This window comes from Temnothorax curvispinosus, unplaced genomic scaffold, assembly GCF_003070985.1.
Source record: "Temnothorax curvispinosus isolate PA1 unplaced genomic scaffold, ASM307098v1 QBEX01002543.1, whole genome shotgun sequence".
Classification (NCBI taxonomy): Eukaryota; Metazoa; Arthropoda; class Insecta; order Hymenoptera; family Formicidae; genus Temnothorax; species Temnothorax curvispinosus.
This window is the reverse complement of record NW_020212323.1, coordinates 222,053-238,338: the sequence shown is the minus strand read 5'-3', so window position 1 is coordinate 238,338 and position 16,286 is coordinate 222,053. Positions and strand designations below refer to the sequence as shown.

The following is a 16,286-nucleotide window of genomic DNA, read 5'->3' as shown; positions in this document are numbered from 1 at the left end:
ACAACGGACAATATAAAATCATCTCTTATATTTCTCTTACTATATTTCATACAATTAAATTTCCATTTTAATTTACATTATAATACATGTACTGTTTTAAATGTATATTATTATTTAATATAAAATTAAATTACGACAGATATTAATTTTATCGATCAGTCTTTTTTTAATCGTCATTAGAATTCTAGAATAATTTAACTCTAAGAATTCATCGCTCTTATTCGTATCATACGTTCTTTAGCCGCTTTAAATTGTTCAAGGACATTTTCAACGTTATTCATAAGTGTATCGGTGCTCACTTTATCCGAGTCATCTCTTTGATAATTGGAACGTTTTGTGTGCGTACTACTTTGTAGTATTATATTCATATAAATTACAATATCTCCGCTCGGTACGACTTTCAAGTTTGATTTGTCTAAAACTTTGCCCTCGTGGCCCATTGGAATACCACAATATGTTATATCCTCCAGCTCGTAAGAGCCACCAACAAAAAATCGTCTCAAGGTGTCGATAATACTTCCTTTTGCGCGCCACGTAGGAACTGTAAATTTGTATCTACCAGGCGTCATTGGTATTGGCAATGCGGCGTAACCCTCTATTCGATACCTATATTAAAACAGGACAATATTTTATAATTTCTATATATTACAATATATTGCTGACAATTAGAAAAAAAATGTATAAAAGTATAAAATGCAATATAAAATTTTTCAGCTAAATAAAAGATGTAAAAATCAATATCGAGAAACAAGGCGTTCCGCGTAATTACCTGGTCCAACTATCCAGAGATGCGGCGGAGAGTAACAGACGAGGCCAGAGTGACGATGCACCGCCGCTTGATTGTTGAAATTCATTTGACGGATAATGCAAGGATATGTCCGTACAATAACTAAAATGCGCCGTTCTGTTTTCTAAAAGGCACTTCTGAGTTCTGCCGAACAATCTCTCTTTCTGTTTTGTACTCCAATGTTGCGGCAAATCGATGAAATAGGTAACAAACAATCCGTCATAAGAGAAGCCATGAGCTGACGCAATATCCAAGCATATGAATAGTGTGGATGAATTTGGTGGTGGCAATTCTAACTCCTTGTATAACTCTGCTTCTTTATGAGCAAGCTGCTGTTGTACTTCCTGTAACGAGAAAAATATTAATTTCAATATTTAATTCATTACTAATTAATATTTCATTAACACACAATTCATTTATTCAGTTAAGAATTTTTGAAATGCTGCATATTGTAAAATATATTATATATTTGATTATTTAACATAATTATTTAACCAAGTTTACAGAAGAAATCGCTGTATATTAATTTCTTCGTTGTATCAATCTTTTATTAATAAGAGACCGAAAGAGAGAGATCATTTTTAATAATAAAAATTTGCTGAGGGAACTAACATTCGAAGATTCGGCTTACTTAAATTACGAAACGGATTTTAAAAAGATTCTCACATCTATGCATATCGTAACTATCTCGAACTCGATCGAATAGTTACGAAATAAGCGCGCAAAATAATATTCACTAATCTCCGCCGCTTTGCAGCGAAGTGCAGTGATAAAGCGTAAGCTCTACTACTGCCGTGAGATAGTGTGCGAAAGCCGCTTCTATGTTCGCAGATATATTCCTGCCCCACTGTGCACGTATAAACTGTATATACACACGTATAGGCTGATAGCGCTACATACTAACATACAGCCTCACGGAAGAGAGCGTTGAAGCGTTCAAGAAGACAGTCGGAGAACCATAGGATTCAGTCGATCGTAGGAAGTGCGGTGATCAACTCGGGCTCGGCCGGCACGTGCGCGCCTTTGTAAAAAAAAAAAAAAACATACGCGCCTACCGTGATTATCATTAATATATGCCGGCTAGCAAGAGTTCGGTCTCGCTGGCTGCCCCATCATGCCCGAAAGTATGACGAGGAAATCGATCGGCCGCAAAATCATTGGGTGTGTCTTGAACAACCGGAAGAGAGAAAGAACATCGGTGAATTGACGAATTTTCCGTGAAGATGCCGTAATTCGCGCAGAGTATCGGGGACAGTTACCAGTGTATACATAACGGCACAGCATGATCATGTTCTATCACCAGCGAGCAATGCGTCAGATCTCAGAAATTTCCTACGTGGGGTATGTAAGAATGTTTTCCTTTTTTTAAATTTTGTCTTCCCTTTCCAAGCGACCGGCAATAAAGGTTTTTGATAGCGTGCTCGCGCGAGCGACCGCGTAACACTTTTTTGCAACGTCCTCTTGATACTAGATACTAGATACTAGATAATGATGGACTCCCGGTTGCCGTATCGCGACGGTTTTGCTGCGTTTTTTTCTGCCGGTAGGCAGCGATCGAACTTGGAAGCGAATGGATAATATGTATCATCAAATTGCTTCATCGCGCCTCATCCAACTTGATAAACATTCGATAAACGGCGTCGCCCGGCTCTCCACGTGCCGCGTCACGTTTGCCCGTACTTGACCGGACATTACTGCATAATTGGAAACTGCTTCTACAAAAAGTAAAAACAACCATTCGGCTTTTGAATCGAAATAAATTACATTATTCGTATTTATGCAATTTGCGTATAAATAATTGTCCTTCGCTCGATATGACGCAATTGATCTATTGCAATTGCAATATCTCCTATAAATTTATATAATTTAAAATAAACCAATTTTATTAATTAATCGCTGTATCGTGATAATTTAACGACTCTTAATAGTGTACAATTTTCTTACCCTTCGTATCAAAATCATATTTGAAAAGATAATAAAGTGTTTCTCCTATGAATTCTATGTGGAAATGTTGAAAATAGTTCCCGATAAGCGTCATTGTTGCGAGTAATTATGCACCACACCTCTTATTGTAGTTTGTTTTTCGCAAAGTAATGATGACGAACATCATGTTACATACGTCTAAAACCGATATGAACATTTGTTGAGCAATACTATTCTTGAAGTAATATATATATATCTCTCTCATTTTCGGTCCTCGCTTATTAATATAACTATATATCACTATCTGAAATTAGTCTGATACTGAATAAATAAAATTAATGAATTTAATTTAAGCAATAATAAAAAAAGAACACGTTTCTAATTTTGTTTCTTACTATTCGCTACTCAAATAATATATGTCAAAAATTATTATAATAGCATATTAATTATTAATTAAATAATTAATCAATTATAAATCATTAATAAATTAGAAATGATACTATGTTATACAGACGTCAGAAAAGGAAAGAGAAGGAGAGAGAGAGAAAGAAAGAGAGTAATGAGTCAGAGCGGAAAAAATTATCGGTTATTAATGTAACTGCGTTGTGGGGCAAATAAACGGACGTCGCTCGGGAATGCCGAGATTGGTCTTTCCACGAAAAGACGGTCTTTTTGATCGGTGCGCGTGCGATGACGCGAAAGTTTGGTATGCCGATCATACGCGTCGTAAATAGCCGCATACTTACACGCCGCGCGTTTTCGCGGTGCTCCTGCAATTCCAGCGGTGTTCGCCCCTCGGAAACGTGCTCGATTTGATAATTAAACTTGACGCCGTAACCGTTGGTGACGTTGTAGTGCTGCTCGTCGTCGATCGTGAAATCGGGGCTAATCGTCAGCAGTTTGCGCGCCTTGTCGTACGTCACCGTGCAGAGCAGCGTCTCCGAGTCCGTCGACCCGATGATCGCGGGCTCGTCCTTGCGCGAAAGATCGGCCATCACGCGCATGGTGGTACGTTCGGTATAAAGATAATGGCTCGATCGGATCTTGGTATCCGTGATTTTGTCATCCACCACGTTTTTGTTATATCGCTCCCGGAAGGTTTTGCGATTCCGCATGGCTGGCAACGCGGTCTCGTTCTTCACGGACAAATACGATCTGCGAGCGAGAGTGAAAATGTTTACAATTTCCGAAAGTTACAAAAAGAAACCAAAACCCACACGTTCCCCAATGTTTTGCAATACCCCGAACTCGACACGCAACAAACTCCAGAAATATAAATCTGGATTTTGTATCTTTCTTGATCTTGAATGAAAAAGAAACTTCCGTGTTACCGAAATCTTTTTGTTTTAGAAAAATGGAAATAATAATTTAGATTATCCTTTATGCTTATCTTATTTCTAATCCTTTAAATAATTAATTAATTTAAAAAAAAAGATGTTAATGTGTTTTACTTCAAGATAAATGTCGCGATAAAAATTTTGCCGGAACTCTACAATCAAATGACAAACATTTATACGATATCTAACAATTAAATCCCTGCCTGTAAGGCACCGTCAGGAGGTCGTCATCGGCATAATAGGGGTCGTTTTCCGTGTACGAGTACAAACGTGAACCTTGCAGCTGCTCGTCGCGTATACGCCGGTGGCACTCACGCTGACAATCGGTCAGGCAATTCTTCTCGTCTGCATAGAAATCGATCTCGAACGGGCCGAACACCTTGTCCTGCCAGCTAAAAATATGGTCCTCCTCCTCCAAGAAATTGGAGTCTCTGGTCTCGCCGCACTCAGGCTCCTCGGCTAGCAACTCGGCCAGCGGGGACCTCTCCTGCACGACTCGCACTCTGAAACAACAAATGAATGCCGACGAAATGAAATCTGGTGTAATTTGGAAAATCCTGTGTGGTTCGCGGCCAGATGCCCAAGATTCATTCTGATTCTGTGGGATCGGAAGATTCAATCGCTATTTTATCTTCGCTTCTTACCCACGTTGGTGATTACGAATTAATTATGAGAATGGAGTTAAAAGCCTGTAAATAGCTTTACGTAACTCTTACGTCAAGGACGTTACATCTAAAATTTTCTCAATAAGGAAGATAAACACGTGGCAGAGAGATATAAATATCTTGAACGTATCTTGTTAAATTATTAAAGAATATTTTTCAACTTCAATTTCTCATACGTTTTTCATCAGATTTCTTACGCTCCAGTAAATGGAATAATGCTCGATAATATAATTTTCTACGAATTAAAAATTTTCCATTATTTACTACGAGAACGACATCGACCAAACTTGACGACATTCCTTTGGAAAATAACGGATCAATTCGCGAAAAACACAGAAATCTCATTATCTCAAAACAAAAGATATAATCATTGAGACAAATGTTAGTGGCTATGCATGAAGGAAAGGTGGCCGGCGTATACGCAGGATAGTTACATAATGTCTCGATGTCGGAGGTTTATATTATTATCGCATCGAACAAGTAAGCTCTCTCCTTCGTTTTAACCTTCGAGTCTTCGATCAATTTTCACGGAATTGCGGAATTTTCTGCAACGTGAAAATAAATTCAATGTCCACCACATAAAAATAATCATAGCTCTTTTTTATTTCCATGTATACAAAGAGGTTTATGTTAATCGGCTTTTTATGAGATTTAACAAGAATATAAAATTTTATAATCTTTCGTAAATCATAATTATGTAAACTAGAATGTTTAATTTAAATAAATGCACGATAAGCGCTTGTTCTTTTAATCGATTACATAAACCTACTCGGATACAGGCTTAATGGATCCATGTGATAAACAGAGAATCAATATATCACAGCCGCCTTCTAGCCTTCGGAAGTCTCCCGCTGATTTAGCGCTATATAAGAAGTATTAGTCATATTGCAGAAAATTCTACAGGCGCACAATTGCAGTTTTATTTTTTACGTTACATTCAATTTCAATTGAAGCTTCAATTTAATCTAATCGAAATTTCTAATTGACGTTATAAATATGTACACACGTCGCGTGTAAGAAAGAACAGAAAATGAAATACTTTGCTTCGGTTAATATTACGATTTCAATTTACGTCACGCATCTAAATACAGAAGACACACCTTATCTTCAAGTTACGTATCGGTTCGTTCACTCTGTAGCTCGCCGCTATTTTCATTCTCTCTTTCGCCATTTCTCACTTGATTATTGTTACAAAAACTGAATCGGAACTGCGGAACGCTGAATAAGCTACGGCGGCTGTCAATGATCTCGGGTGGCTCGTTTGTTGATTCGTAACGTCGCTAGGCAACCTCGCCCGTCACCGCTGCTGGTAGAACTGTAGAACATCGTCATCACGAAATTCGACTAATTCAAGCCATTCGTGCATTCGAGGCTCGAGGTGCCTCATCGTGCCTCAGGTGATGCCTGCCGCCGCCGTCGCCGCGGGAAAGAAGAATATATACTCCGTTAGTTAACTTGAAAAAATATCATTGTTGACATGAAAAATGTATAATATCTGCATTTAGATTTGCATTTACATGAACAATACGTGATCGTGACAGGCATATTCTTTAATCTTTATGCCGCGCGCGCGTGTAAAGAGAGTCTCTCTCTCTCTCTCTCTCTGTTCCTCTCTCTCAAGATTTCTTTTAAAAGCTTCATTAGCAAGTTTCCAATGAGTCAGAGCGATGCGTTATGTCGATAAATACCTCGGTAAACGATCGATGCCGCGACTTCTCGCGATTAAATGCGTTTGTATGTTTCCCGACGGGCGTTCTCCGTACGACCGAGCGGCGTAAAACACCTTCGACGTGCGTCGCATCGCGAAAACCTTGAATTGTCTAGCATACATCCTGTATCTACAAAAAAAAAAAAAAGACAAGCGGTTCGAATAAAGCGGAAAATCTGTCTCTCTCTTTCTTTCTCTTTCTCTTCTTAATTCGAAGCATTGTCTACACACTCGACACGTCCCAGTACACATACATATAGTTATGTACAATTAAAAAAAGAACGCCGGGCGGGCGGTCCGGTTAAAAAAAGAAGCTATACCCGGCTATTGTCTATCATCCATCCTGTACGATTAAGAGGAAGAGAAACAAAGAGAGAAAGAGCACAGTCAGAAGGCGGCTCGGTTGAGAAGAAGAGAAAGCCGTCCTGTCGAGGAGAGCCCTGAATTCGCGGGATCACCAGATCGGAGTCCGTTCCTCGAAGCGGAGAGGCCCTGCGAAAGAGACGAAAGAGAAAAGTAGGCCGATTAACCTCGCGGTAAACTTTCCAGGGAGCGTACAGTTTTCGCGTCTTCGCCGGACTGTCCTCAGAAGGCTCGGAATGTCGTCGCACTCGTCGCGGCTCGGCTCGGCAGGAAGACGCGGCCGTTCGAAACGATACCGTTAACTCTCGCTCGCTCGCTCGCTCTCTCTCTCTCTCGAATCGACACCTGCCTGTCTGAGGTCGAGCATTCGAGCGTGGAAAATCCGATCCCGGGAAGAAAGAGAGAGAGAGAAAGAAAGAGAGTGACGGGAGCGAGGCGGTAAAGGTCAGTGGCGCGTCTCTTCACTCTTCAGTCTTCCTTCCGCGTCTCTCCCTCTCAAGGTTTCCCGGGCCGTCGCGTCGTCTGAGCCGTCTCGGCGAGAGTTCTCGGGCTTTCCCCCCGTCGCTCGGCCCTCGGCCTCGGCCTTTCGCAGCCTGCTCCGAATCTTGAAGGTTAGGGTATGTACGTTAGAACACGCTGTGCACATATGTATGCACATAGAATTTGGCGATAGCGCGCGCATCGTAGCAATCTAGCGACGCGACGGCCAACAGGTGGGACGGTGCGGCGGCACGCGGCTGATGCGGCATGGGTTCCGCGTTCCGCGACCACCCGTGACGTCATGGACGATTGACAGGACGCCGCACACGGCGCGTCCCTATTGACTTCCCACACGGCGTATCTGCGAGAGAGATAAGGGATAATGTGTCACCGCGCGGCGTTATCGGGTCCGAGTGACGCTCGATACCGCAGGAAATGCCACGGACGGCGCAGGTGCGTGCGGGTGGGCCGTGCTTGTTGCCTGTCCGGCTGTCCCTCGTTCTCGTTGAGCGGAGTAGCCCGGGTGTGTGACGGGGCGAGTGTGTCACGCCTTCTCCTCGTGCGAGCGAACGAGCTGCTACGTGCACGTTGACGTCTCCCGTATCCGATTTGTCAGGTAAAACGTGTTCCCTGCGTCCGTTGATCTGTGATCGTTTAGATCGTAACACGACCGTCGCCGACGGCCGCCCGCGTGGCGTCCGCCCTCGCGACGCGGTCCTCCAGGTGCGACGAACCCAGGGTTCCGCCTCCTCGGCAACAATCTCGAGATACCTCCTGACGTAGGTCTCTTATCGTTAGTAAGTGAACGCCCGATAGCAAGAGGCGCAATTCGGAGACAGAGACCCCGGATGAGTGAGAGATCTGCCATGCCATTCTAGCTTTAAGATCCACGAACGGAGCTTTGCAAAGCTCTAGTGAGACGTAGAATGTCGTGTACTGATTATCTGATGTTTACTTTGCAGAGGTTTCAAATTGATAAGGATGTCGACTAGTCGAGAGGGCGAGACTGCGGTGACCATCCCACTGCAGTACAATGAAGCTGTAAGTGATATTTCATGTTTAGCGATATCAGAAATCGATGGTACAGAGGCATTATTTTGTCAATGCTTTCAAGCTTTTTTTTTCAAGAGAGAAAGATTTTTTAAGAGATATAAAATTCTTGCTTTGCTTTAATTGTATATTATTATTAAAACGTGTAAAATGATATAATTGAAAATAACATGTTAAAATATGTTCATTATGTTTTATTAAAGCTTCTTTTCTTTCTCTTACTCTTCTGTGATTACTTATTTCCGCTTGCAAGCTTAGTTTCCCTTACAAATGACTCATACCTACGTGAATTAACAAGCTTAAGCGTATGATTCATTTGTAAGGAAAGGTATATTTATTCGGGGAACGTTACTTCTATATTATACATTATTGCTGGCAACATATGACAACGTCCAGCCTGAAAAATCTTACTGAAAATACAGTACTTGCTAAACACTTCATACTTGTGCCAAAATAATGTTATATTTAATTATTGTTTATTTTGCAGCATTGGAAAGCTATTTTTGAGAAGTATGATCTCGACGGAGATGGAAAAATATCGCTACAAGAGCTAAGAGCAATGATACGCGGTCCAGAATTTTCCAAGGACATCCCTGCTGGGGTAGTTCGCACGATAATGCATAAGGCAGATCTGGATGAATCTGGTTATTTGGAATATCCAGAATTTATAGCAATGGTTAGTGTCAGAGTCTTTCAATTTCTTACATGTACTCGAAATTATATTTTTTTTTCTTCCTTTGTGTTTCGTCCGTGTTTCGTAAAACTTGGAGATCTCTAATTATCATGTTCATCTTTTTCTTACATTCAGATCCATAGAAAGGACATGCAGGGTATATTCGGTCACATCGTGCAACGATATCTGCACTGTATGATACCTCAACGACCAACCCAAAGGCAAACTTCCGTGGGATCGAGGTATTATCCCCAGCGACAAATCAGTATTGTAATGCACGCACCACCTTCTCCTCCTCCTTCGAGCTTTGGTGATTCTCCCCAGGCTGCTATGATTAGTAAAAGATGCCGTTCTGCACGTTTTAACGGTCTACAGCAACAATCAAGTACAATAACGGAATCTTCTCTGTACTCTAGCGACTATCCAGATGGGCTGTACGAAGAAGAGTACAGTTGTCGTCCGCCAGCTGTAGCAATGATAATCATATCGATAATAGAAATCATTTTATTCATGTATGATGTGATTAAGCACAAATCTCTTTCTGTAGAAGGACCAGCGGCTCAGTTATTTATTTATAATCCGCACAAGAGGTTCGAAGCCTGGCGGTATCTAACATATATGTTTGTACATGTCGGGTATGTATCATTCTATTTTACACGTTGTGCGTTTCCATATAAGATATATTACGATTTACGAATAATTGAATGAATACTTTAACGTTCCTTGAATTCTTTTTGTGTTCGATAGGGTCTTCCATTTGATCGTTAACCTACTGGTACAAATTATGTTGGGTATTCCACTGGAGATGGTTCACAAATGGTGGAGAGTATTGATAATATACATAGCCGGAGTGCTAGCCGGTTCCCTTGGTACGTCCGTTTCAGATCCGACGGTTTACCTGGCCGGTGCCTCGGGTGGTGTATACGCGTTAATCACTGCTCATGTAGCGACCATTATAATGAACTGGTCGCAAATGGAATTTGCCGTGCTACAGCTGTTAGTGTTCCTCGTTATCACGAGCGTCGACGTCGGTCAAGCCGTGTACAATCGTTATGTGCTCGACACCAACGACCAGATCGGCTACGTGGCCCATTTGGCTGGCGCTATAGCAGGCCTTTTAGTAGGCATAAATATCCTTCGAAATCTCGAGATACAAACTTGGGAGAAAGTTGTTTGGTGGGCCAGCATGTTTACTTATACGGGTCTCATGACCGCAGCTATTTTGTGGAATGTATTATATACCTCGTATTACGAATGATGATGTTCAAATCGGTATTTATCTCATTCGAGTTATTTAAAGGCATACACATTGATAGAGACAAATGTATTATTACTGAATGAGAACTTGCCTTAAAATTGTAGGTATATGCATAAATTTACTATATATTTTTATATGTTAGATGATATAAAGGTCTACTCGTGTATTATTTTATATTAATAGAGATACTTAATATAAAATGAGATTCTTAGAATCGAACAAAATAGCTTATATTTTCGTATAAACTTAATCGCGAAAACATATAGGACTAAGATTTACAATAAGAATATAAGTAATTTTAAACGCAGTATTTTTTTCAAGCACTTTTTCGAGAGCAAATAGTAAAACAACAGATTCTGTGATACTTTTGCTATATGTATTAAGCATATGCAATTATTTGCAAGTTTAACAAATTGAATGATGACATCGAAAGTCTATGCGCGGAATATTTCTATTTTAGTTCTATTGCCTCATTGTTTGAAAATGCTTAGGAAAAACTACCTCCATCAGTATACACAACAATCTCGCGCACATAAAACGCCAATTAATCTTTCAGTAACACTTAATGCGTTACAAATTCTATCTTCAATAATAACATCATTAATAAATACAGAATCTAAGATCTAAAAAAACTGCAACGTGCTGAATAGCTAATAAAATCTAATATACATATATGTAATGTTTTTTCATCAAATTTAGAGATTCCTCATGATTAAAATAAGACTAGGCAGAAGAAGATTGCCTTCTCAGACGCTTATTAAATGAAAGAATGTATATAATTCATAACTTGTGTGTGTTCCACAATTCAAAGATGTGAATGTGACACAAAACTGTGTTCGACAAAATAAGTAATTTTCTGCTTCATGAAAACATTGCAATAATTATATTCATATACGGTACGACGTGTCACTTGTATTATTATAGACGGACGTAGAGTGTTATACTCACAGATATAAAATAGTATGTGAACATTTTTGGAAAATTTATTTATTTTATCTTAAATTTATGAATAATATACCTGAGCATATGATTTATTTCATGTACCTGATTTGCACGGATACCTATATGTTGACACGTTCGCTACTACTTTCTCACCGTGGTAGCGAACGTGTTAATATGTTAAACGATTATTATCTCGAATACGTAATGTGAAAAGAAAAATAGGAAGAGTCAGCTTCGCATCTTGTGTTCACAACATACAAATACTGATAACAGAATATTGCTTTAACGTAATTGTTTAAACAAATGATATATCTGTGAATAACTTGGTCTGGAAGATGTTAACTATAATGTTAATCTTCAGTTGGATGCAATAGACATTGCAGTGCCAACTATCGACTATAATAGCTCCAATTTAAACAGTAATATCTACAAAAATAACACTTAAGAAATGTTTTTATATTTCTCTTAATATTATTTTTTATATTTTATTTGATCACAATGCAACCGTCTATATATTTCATTATAAATGGAAAGAATTGTTATTATTAATTCGTAAAGTGAAAAGTAAGGCTGCTATTATAAGTCTAGAATGCTTAAAAATGAAGAGATATGAATTGTAATTAAATAATTTATAATACAATATTATAAATATTATTTACACATATGCATACATATTTACATAATTTACATTAATAACTACTATACAAGATGATTCTTAATTATATATCGATACTTTAGGCGGTTAGTCTAGAATCCAAAACAAAAAAAAAGACCGTCATAAACATATATTTTAACTAATAATAACCGATATTAAGATAATCGGAAGATAGAATAATCCGATAAAATATGATTTAACTTACCTGATTCTTTTAATTGTACCCTCTTTTCTTAAGTGTCCTGGATCTATTACTTATTATTTATATTCGATTACAATATCGATGACAAAATTCCCACAAACAGATTGGTTCTGTAAAATAATCTTAAATAATGTCTAAATAATGTAAAATGTTACATCTACTTCTCATCTATTAATGCAATGCATATGTCTTCCTACGTATAAGTGCCTTGGACGTACTTCTCATTGTACAATATTTTAATGTATAGGAGTAATGAGTGTGAACTTTTTTTGACCGCGAAGAGACGAGCGTGCCTCCTTTTTATGCAAGATAAATATATATTTATGTAATATTTTATAACTGATGTCAACGAAACCTTTGTTATTGTTCGACGGAGTGACGAGAATGTCTGTAATGTATGTATATTTTGTATACGCTTTGTATAAAACAAAATAAAGCGATTGAAAAAGAAATCAATCCGATAATTATCATCTCATAAGTGGGATACACATACGTTGCATCCTGATATGGAGTATCGCGACTCGCTTCAATTGAATTGTTCCATAAAGAATGTTCTCAACTAGGCCCCACGATCGGCAGAAAAAAAAACATAAATTTCTTATTTGAATTTGTTTCTCGCTCATCCCGTATTTTGCAAGTATTAATTTTTTCTTTCGGTAGAACAGCAGTCTCGTTCGAAAGGAACGATGCGGAGCGAAATCAAAAGGCGAAAGCGAGGAGATGCTCCTTATTATAACGGAGGTGATTTTTATTTCAACAAAAATAACAATTTACATTGAACTGTTTTGATAATAATATTATCGTGTATGCTACATCTGTAGTTTTACTGTAGGCGTGGTATGCTCTCGCTCGCTATAATTAATTTTCAGTTACTTTGTTTTGTAATTAGTCGCATTAACAGAGCGTGTTTTCGTGGATAATAATCACGTTTCATAGATAGAGTCTTTCTTCCTTTTCTTTTACTTCTTTTATCCTAGCTTGACAATTCTGCGATCGCGCCATATGCGTTTATTATTATTTTTTTTGTTAATATTAATATTATATTATTATGATACAACAATCGGGAGGGAGCTGTGTGTACCTCGGCGTTATCATATCACTATGTACAGGCTTGTCGTCTTCCGCGTACGTCGTAGGGATCGAACGATATAGACACACCGAACAAATTAGTCGATCATCTTTCCTCGACGTGTTACAAATGAGTCTAGGTACATATACACGCGACGTTTACGCTTTCACGTCGCCTAAATCGCTCTCTCTCTCTCTCTCTTTCTCTCTCTAATCTAGATGATACTCGTACGGTAGTTACAGCGATGAAATTCGTTTCGCCTTATCTTTGCTGCTAAAAACGCGTCTCTCGCTCTCTCTCTCTCTTTCATTCTCGAGGAAGAGATGTCGTCGGTGTTCCACTCTCTTTCTCCACTTCTTACATCTATTGTATTACAGTACTGCATCGTACCTGAGATTGCTTACACACAGACGATTTCCCTCGAAGAATCGAATGCAATTGAAGACTTTGCGACAACCATCTAATTTTTTCTTCTTTCAAACACTTGTTAAAGACAGCTAAGCCAAGTTCTCTCGACTTTGATTCATTATCATGATAAAATGTCTATCAATACAATCACGATTACATAATTATTTATATATTAGAGAAAGTTATTCAGTTACATTATATAATATGTATATAATTATATAAATATAGCTAAATATATATATATATATATATATATAATCAAGAAACAATTTCAAGAAAAAATATTTATAAGTAAAATAAAAATTTTCAAATATTTCTTTATATTTTAATTTTTATATTTATATATTTTTTTTAATGGTTTCAGTAACATGTAAGTATAATAATCTTTTTATAAGATAAAAGATAATTAATTTTTCATTATGGTGTAAAGTTTTATCAAACGCTTGAAAAAAAAAAAATAAACAGATTAGATGACTGTTCGTTGAGAAACGTGAAAATCGCCTGCGAATAATCGACCCGTACGAAAGACCCGACACCCTGAAGATCTCTCTAAATATGTACCAACGAAAAGGAGTTGGTGTGTATTCGCTACATGTCACGCATTATATGTACACGCCGATTTTCTTCTCTCCAACAGAGCGGGGGTTTAAATTCACAACGATCCTTTGTATGTGTATGTATATGTTTGTTTTTTGTGTGTTTTCGCTTTATATGTACACGCAGACCCGTCCCTTTACACACGCGTGTGTTCAAAGTTGCTCCTGAAGTCAAGGCGTACCTCGATCGCGCGAGTGATCTTCAATCTGGCAGAGTGGTGCGGTTCTCCCCGGCGCTTGCGAGTATTTATACGAATTTATTGTGAAACGAGATGCAACAGATTATATGAACAATGTAACAGAGACACGTGAGAAAAATGTAATGATAAAAAGAGACATTTGAATGGTATACACCGAGTTTTTGCGAATATTCTATTCTCTAGGTATTCCTTAAGGCTTAAAGACGATAAAACGTCTTTCCGACGGTTTTCTTTCTTCGTGCCGGACTTGGATCACTCGCACCACTCCTCGCGCCTCATCACGACGGGGGCGATCGCTAAACGCAGGGCTCTGTGTGTCGCTCAGGTACTATACGAGGAGGAGAAACGTGACGCCGAGGACACTCTTCTCTAAGTATGAAGTACGAAGATCGAGTCACGGCTGTCGCGCTATTGTTCGCAAATGTTATGCATGCCTCGGGCTAACTAGATTAATTCGCTTCGGTATGTATGTGTGTGTGTTTGTGTGTGTATGTGTCTGTCATGTGTTACATCTATCTATACGATATACATATCCATCTCCACTTATACTCCGGAAGCAATCGACGGTTTTTTCAGGACCTCAATAATTATATTTTGTACAATGAAGAATCCTTGGAGGTGCGCGCCTCTGTGACAGGTGCAGTGTTCCGCGAAATTCGTCGATTCTCATCAAAAAACAAATCAAACTATAGACTGTGTAAAAAAAATTGATTGTAAAATTTCAACGTGACATTTAAATGCCCAATATATAATTAGAACGAGTACAAACATCACAACTAAAATTCTCAGTGCGCATAAGTTATTGTTTTTAAACCATAGAAGTAATAATCCTTTTTGCACGTTTTGAACAGCAAAAATGAAGAGAAAGATGACATCTAATCATTTAATTATGTAATATAGCAATTAATTACGTTACATAATTTGTATAATTAGAATATAATAATTTAGCATTGTATAAATTTTTAAACACTTTTTTTTCTTCTTTATTTATTACGTTGCATGTTTCAATTGTTTCATGCGAAGGATAAAGAGAATCGACGAGTAGCACATCACATATTGCTCCTGTCAGACGCTTGTTATGAAAGGTTGTAAGAGAACAAATAAAAACAAGAAGTTAAAAAGAGAATAATACCTGGACCGAGGATACACTCGCTGTATTGAAGATGCAAAGAAGAAGCAAAAATGCAACATGTACGAGGGCTAATCGTCTGATCGCTGGCGTGCGAATGGAGGCAGTCGTCTTTAGCGAATCTCTGTAGTCTTGATATCTCAGTCGTCCGAAACGACACGGAATATACATATACATATAATCGAGGCGCAATCTGGCAGAAGCAGGTGAGCTCACGGCGCAGCAATTGAAAGAAGTAACTCTCGCGGTGACGTTTGTTTGAATTCGTCGGGTGTCACGATGGCGAAGAAACAAGGCGCAGATCGCAAAACAGTTGAAGCTACAAATATAAAATTAGGCTGTATAAAAAAGTATGTATGATAAATGATACGTGTTACGTGTCGTGTGTGTTGCGCATTGTGTGTATGTGATAGTCTAGTCAGAGCGTACACATTCTCTCACTTTCTTTCTCTCTCAGATTTGTTCGAAACAGATTAAAATAAATCTACATCCACGTTCGCTTTGCGAATGATAATTCCATCAATTTAATCGCCTGCATATTTGTTTTGCCGTCATTTATTTAATAAGTAGAGTTCGGGAGAAAGTCCTTTTCTCCTGAAATCAGTTCGTGGCTGTTTTTAAACTCCTAAATGCTGGCTACGTCGCGATTTCATCACTAAACCTAAACTCCTTATACAATAGCGCGTACGGATTATCTAGCCATATTACTTGTTCAACTTAGAAATTAATATCTACTATATACTATGTACAATACACTTTGTGTTACGATTTTTTTCCCGTTTTCTCAAACCCACCTCACCAAGATGAGAACGATCGTCGAAAGTTGATTCTCGTTGCCAGA

At 38.5% G+C, this 16,286-nt stretch overlaps 2 protein-coding genes across 10 annotated transcripts; one reads left to right on the top strand and one right to left on the bottom strand.

Annotated features, from left to right (window-relative positions):
- Window positions 1-11: 11 nt before the first annotated feature.
- Window positions 12-7,063, bottom strand: LOC112451768 (Meckel syndrome type 1 protein-like). Of its 6 annotated transcripts, none has more exons than XM_025011605.1 (7): window positions 6,979-7,063; window positions 6,401-6,912; window positions 5,813-6,116; window positions 4,251-4,550; window positions 3,457-3,865; window positions 770-1,131; window positions 12-606 (listed from the first exon to the last, which is right to left on the bottom strand). In XM_025011605.1, exons 3-7 carry the CDS (start codon window positions 5,881-5,883, stop codon window positions 201-203), a joined length of 1,548 nt encoding a protein of 515 aa, XP_024867373.1. In that variant the 5' UTR covers window positions 5,884-6,116; window positions 6,401-6,912; window positions 6,979-7,063; the 3' UTR covers window positions 12-200. The 6 variants fall into 6 exon arrangements, with proteins under 6 accessions (XP_024867373.1, XP_024867375.1, XP_024867377.1 ...); XM_025011607.1 differs by having other exon boundaries at window positions 6,401-6,550; window positions 6,951-7,039; XM_025011609.1 differs by having other exon boundaries at window positions 6,401-6,550; window positions 6,979-7,039.
- On the top strand, window positions 1,707-12,816 carry LOC112451769 (protein rhomboid-like). 4 transcript variants are annotated; one of them, XM_025011614.1, is made up of 6 exons: window positions 1,709-2,128; window positions 8,226-8,304; window positions 8,801-8,989; window positions 9,122-9,228; window positions 9,403-9,621; window positions 9,734-12,816. In XM_025011614.1, exons 1-6 carry the CDS (start codon window positions 2,070-2,072, stop codon window positions 10,242-10,244), a joined length of 1,164 nt encoding a protein of 387 aa, XP_024867382.1. In that variant the 5' UTR covers window positions 1,709-2,069; the 3' UTR covers window positions 10,245-12,816. The 4 variants fall into 4 exon arrangements, with proteins under 4 accessions (XP_024867378.1, XP_024867382.1, XP_024867381.1 ...); XM_025011610.1 differs by having other exon boundaries at window positions 1,707-2,128; window positions 9,122-9,621; XM_025011613.1 differs by lacking the exon at window positions 1,709-2,128 and adding an exon at window positions 7,313-7,400 and having other exon boundaries at window positions 9,122-9,621.
- Window positions 12,817-16,286: the final 3,470 nt, after the last annotated feature.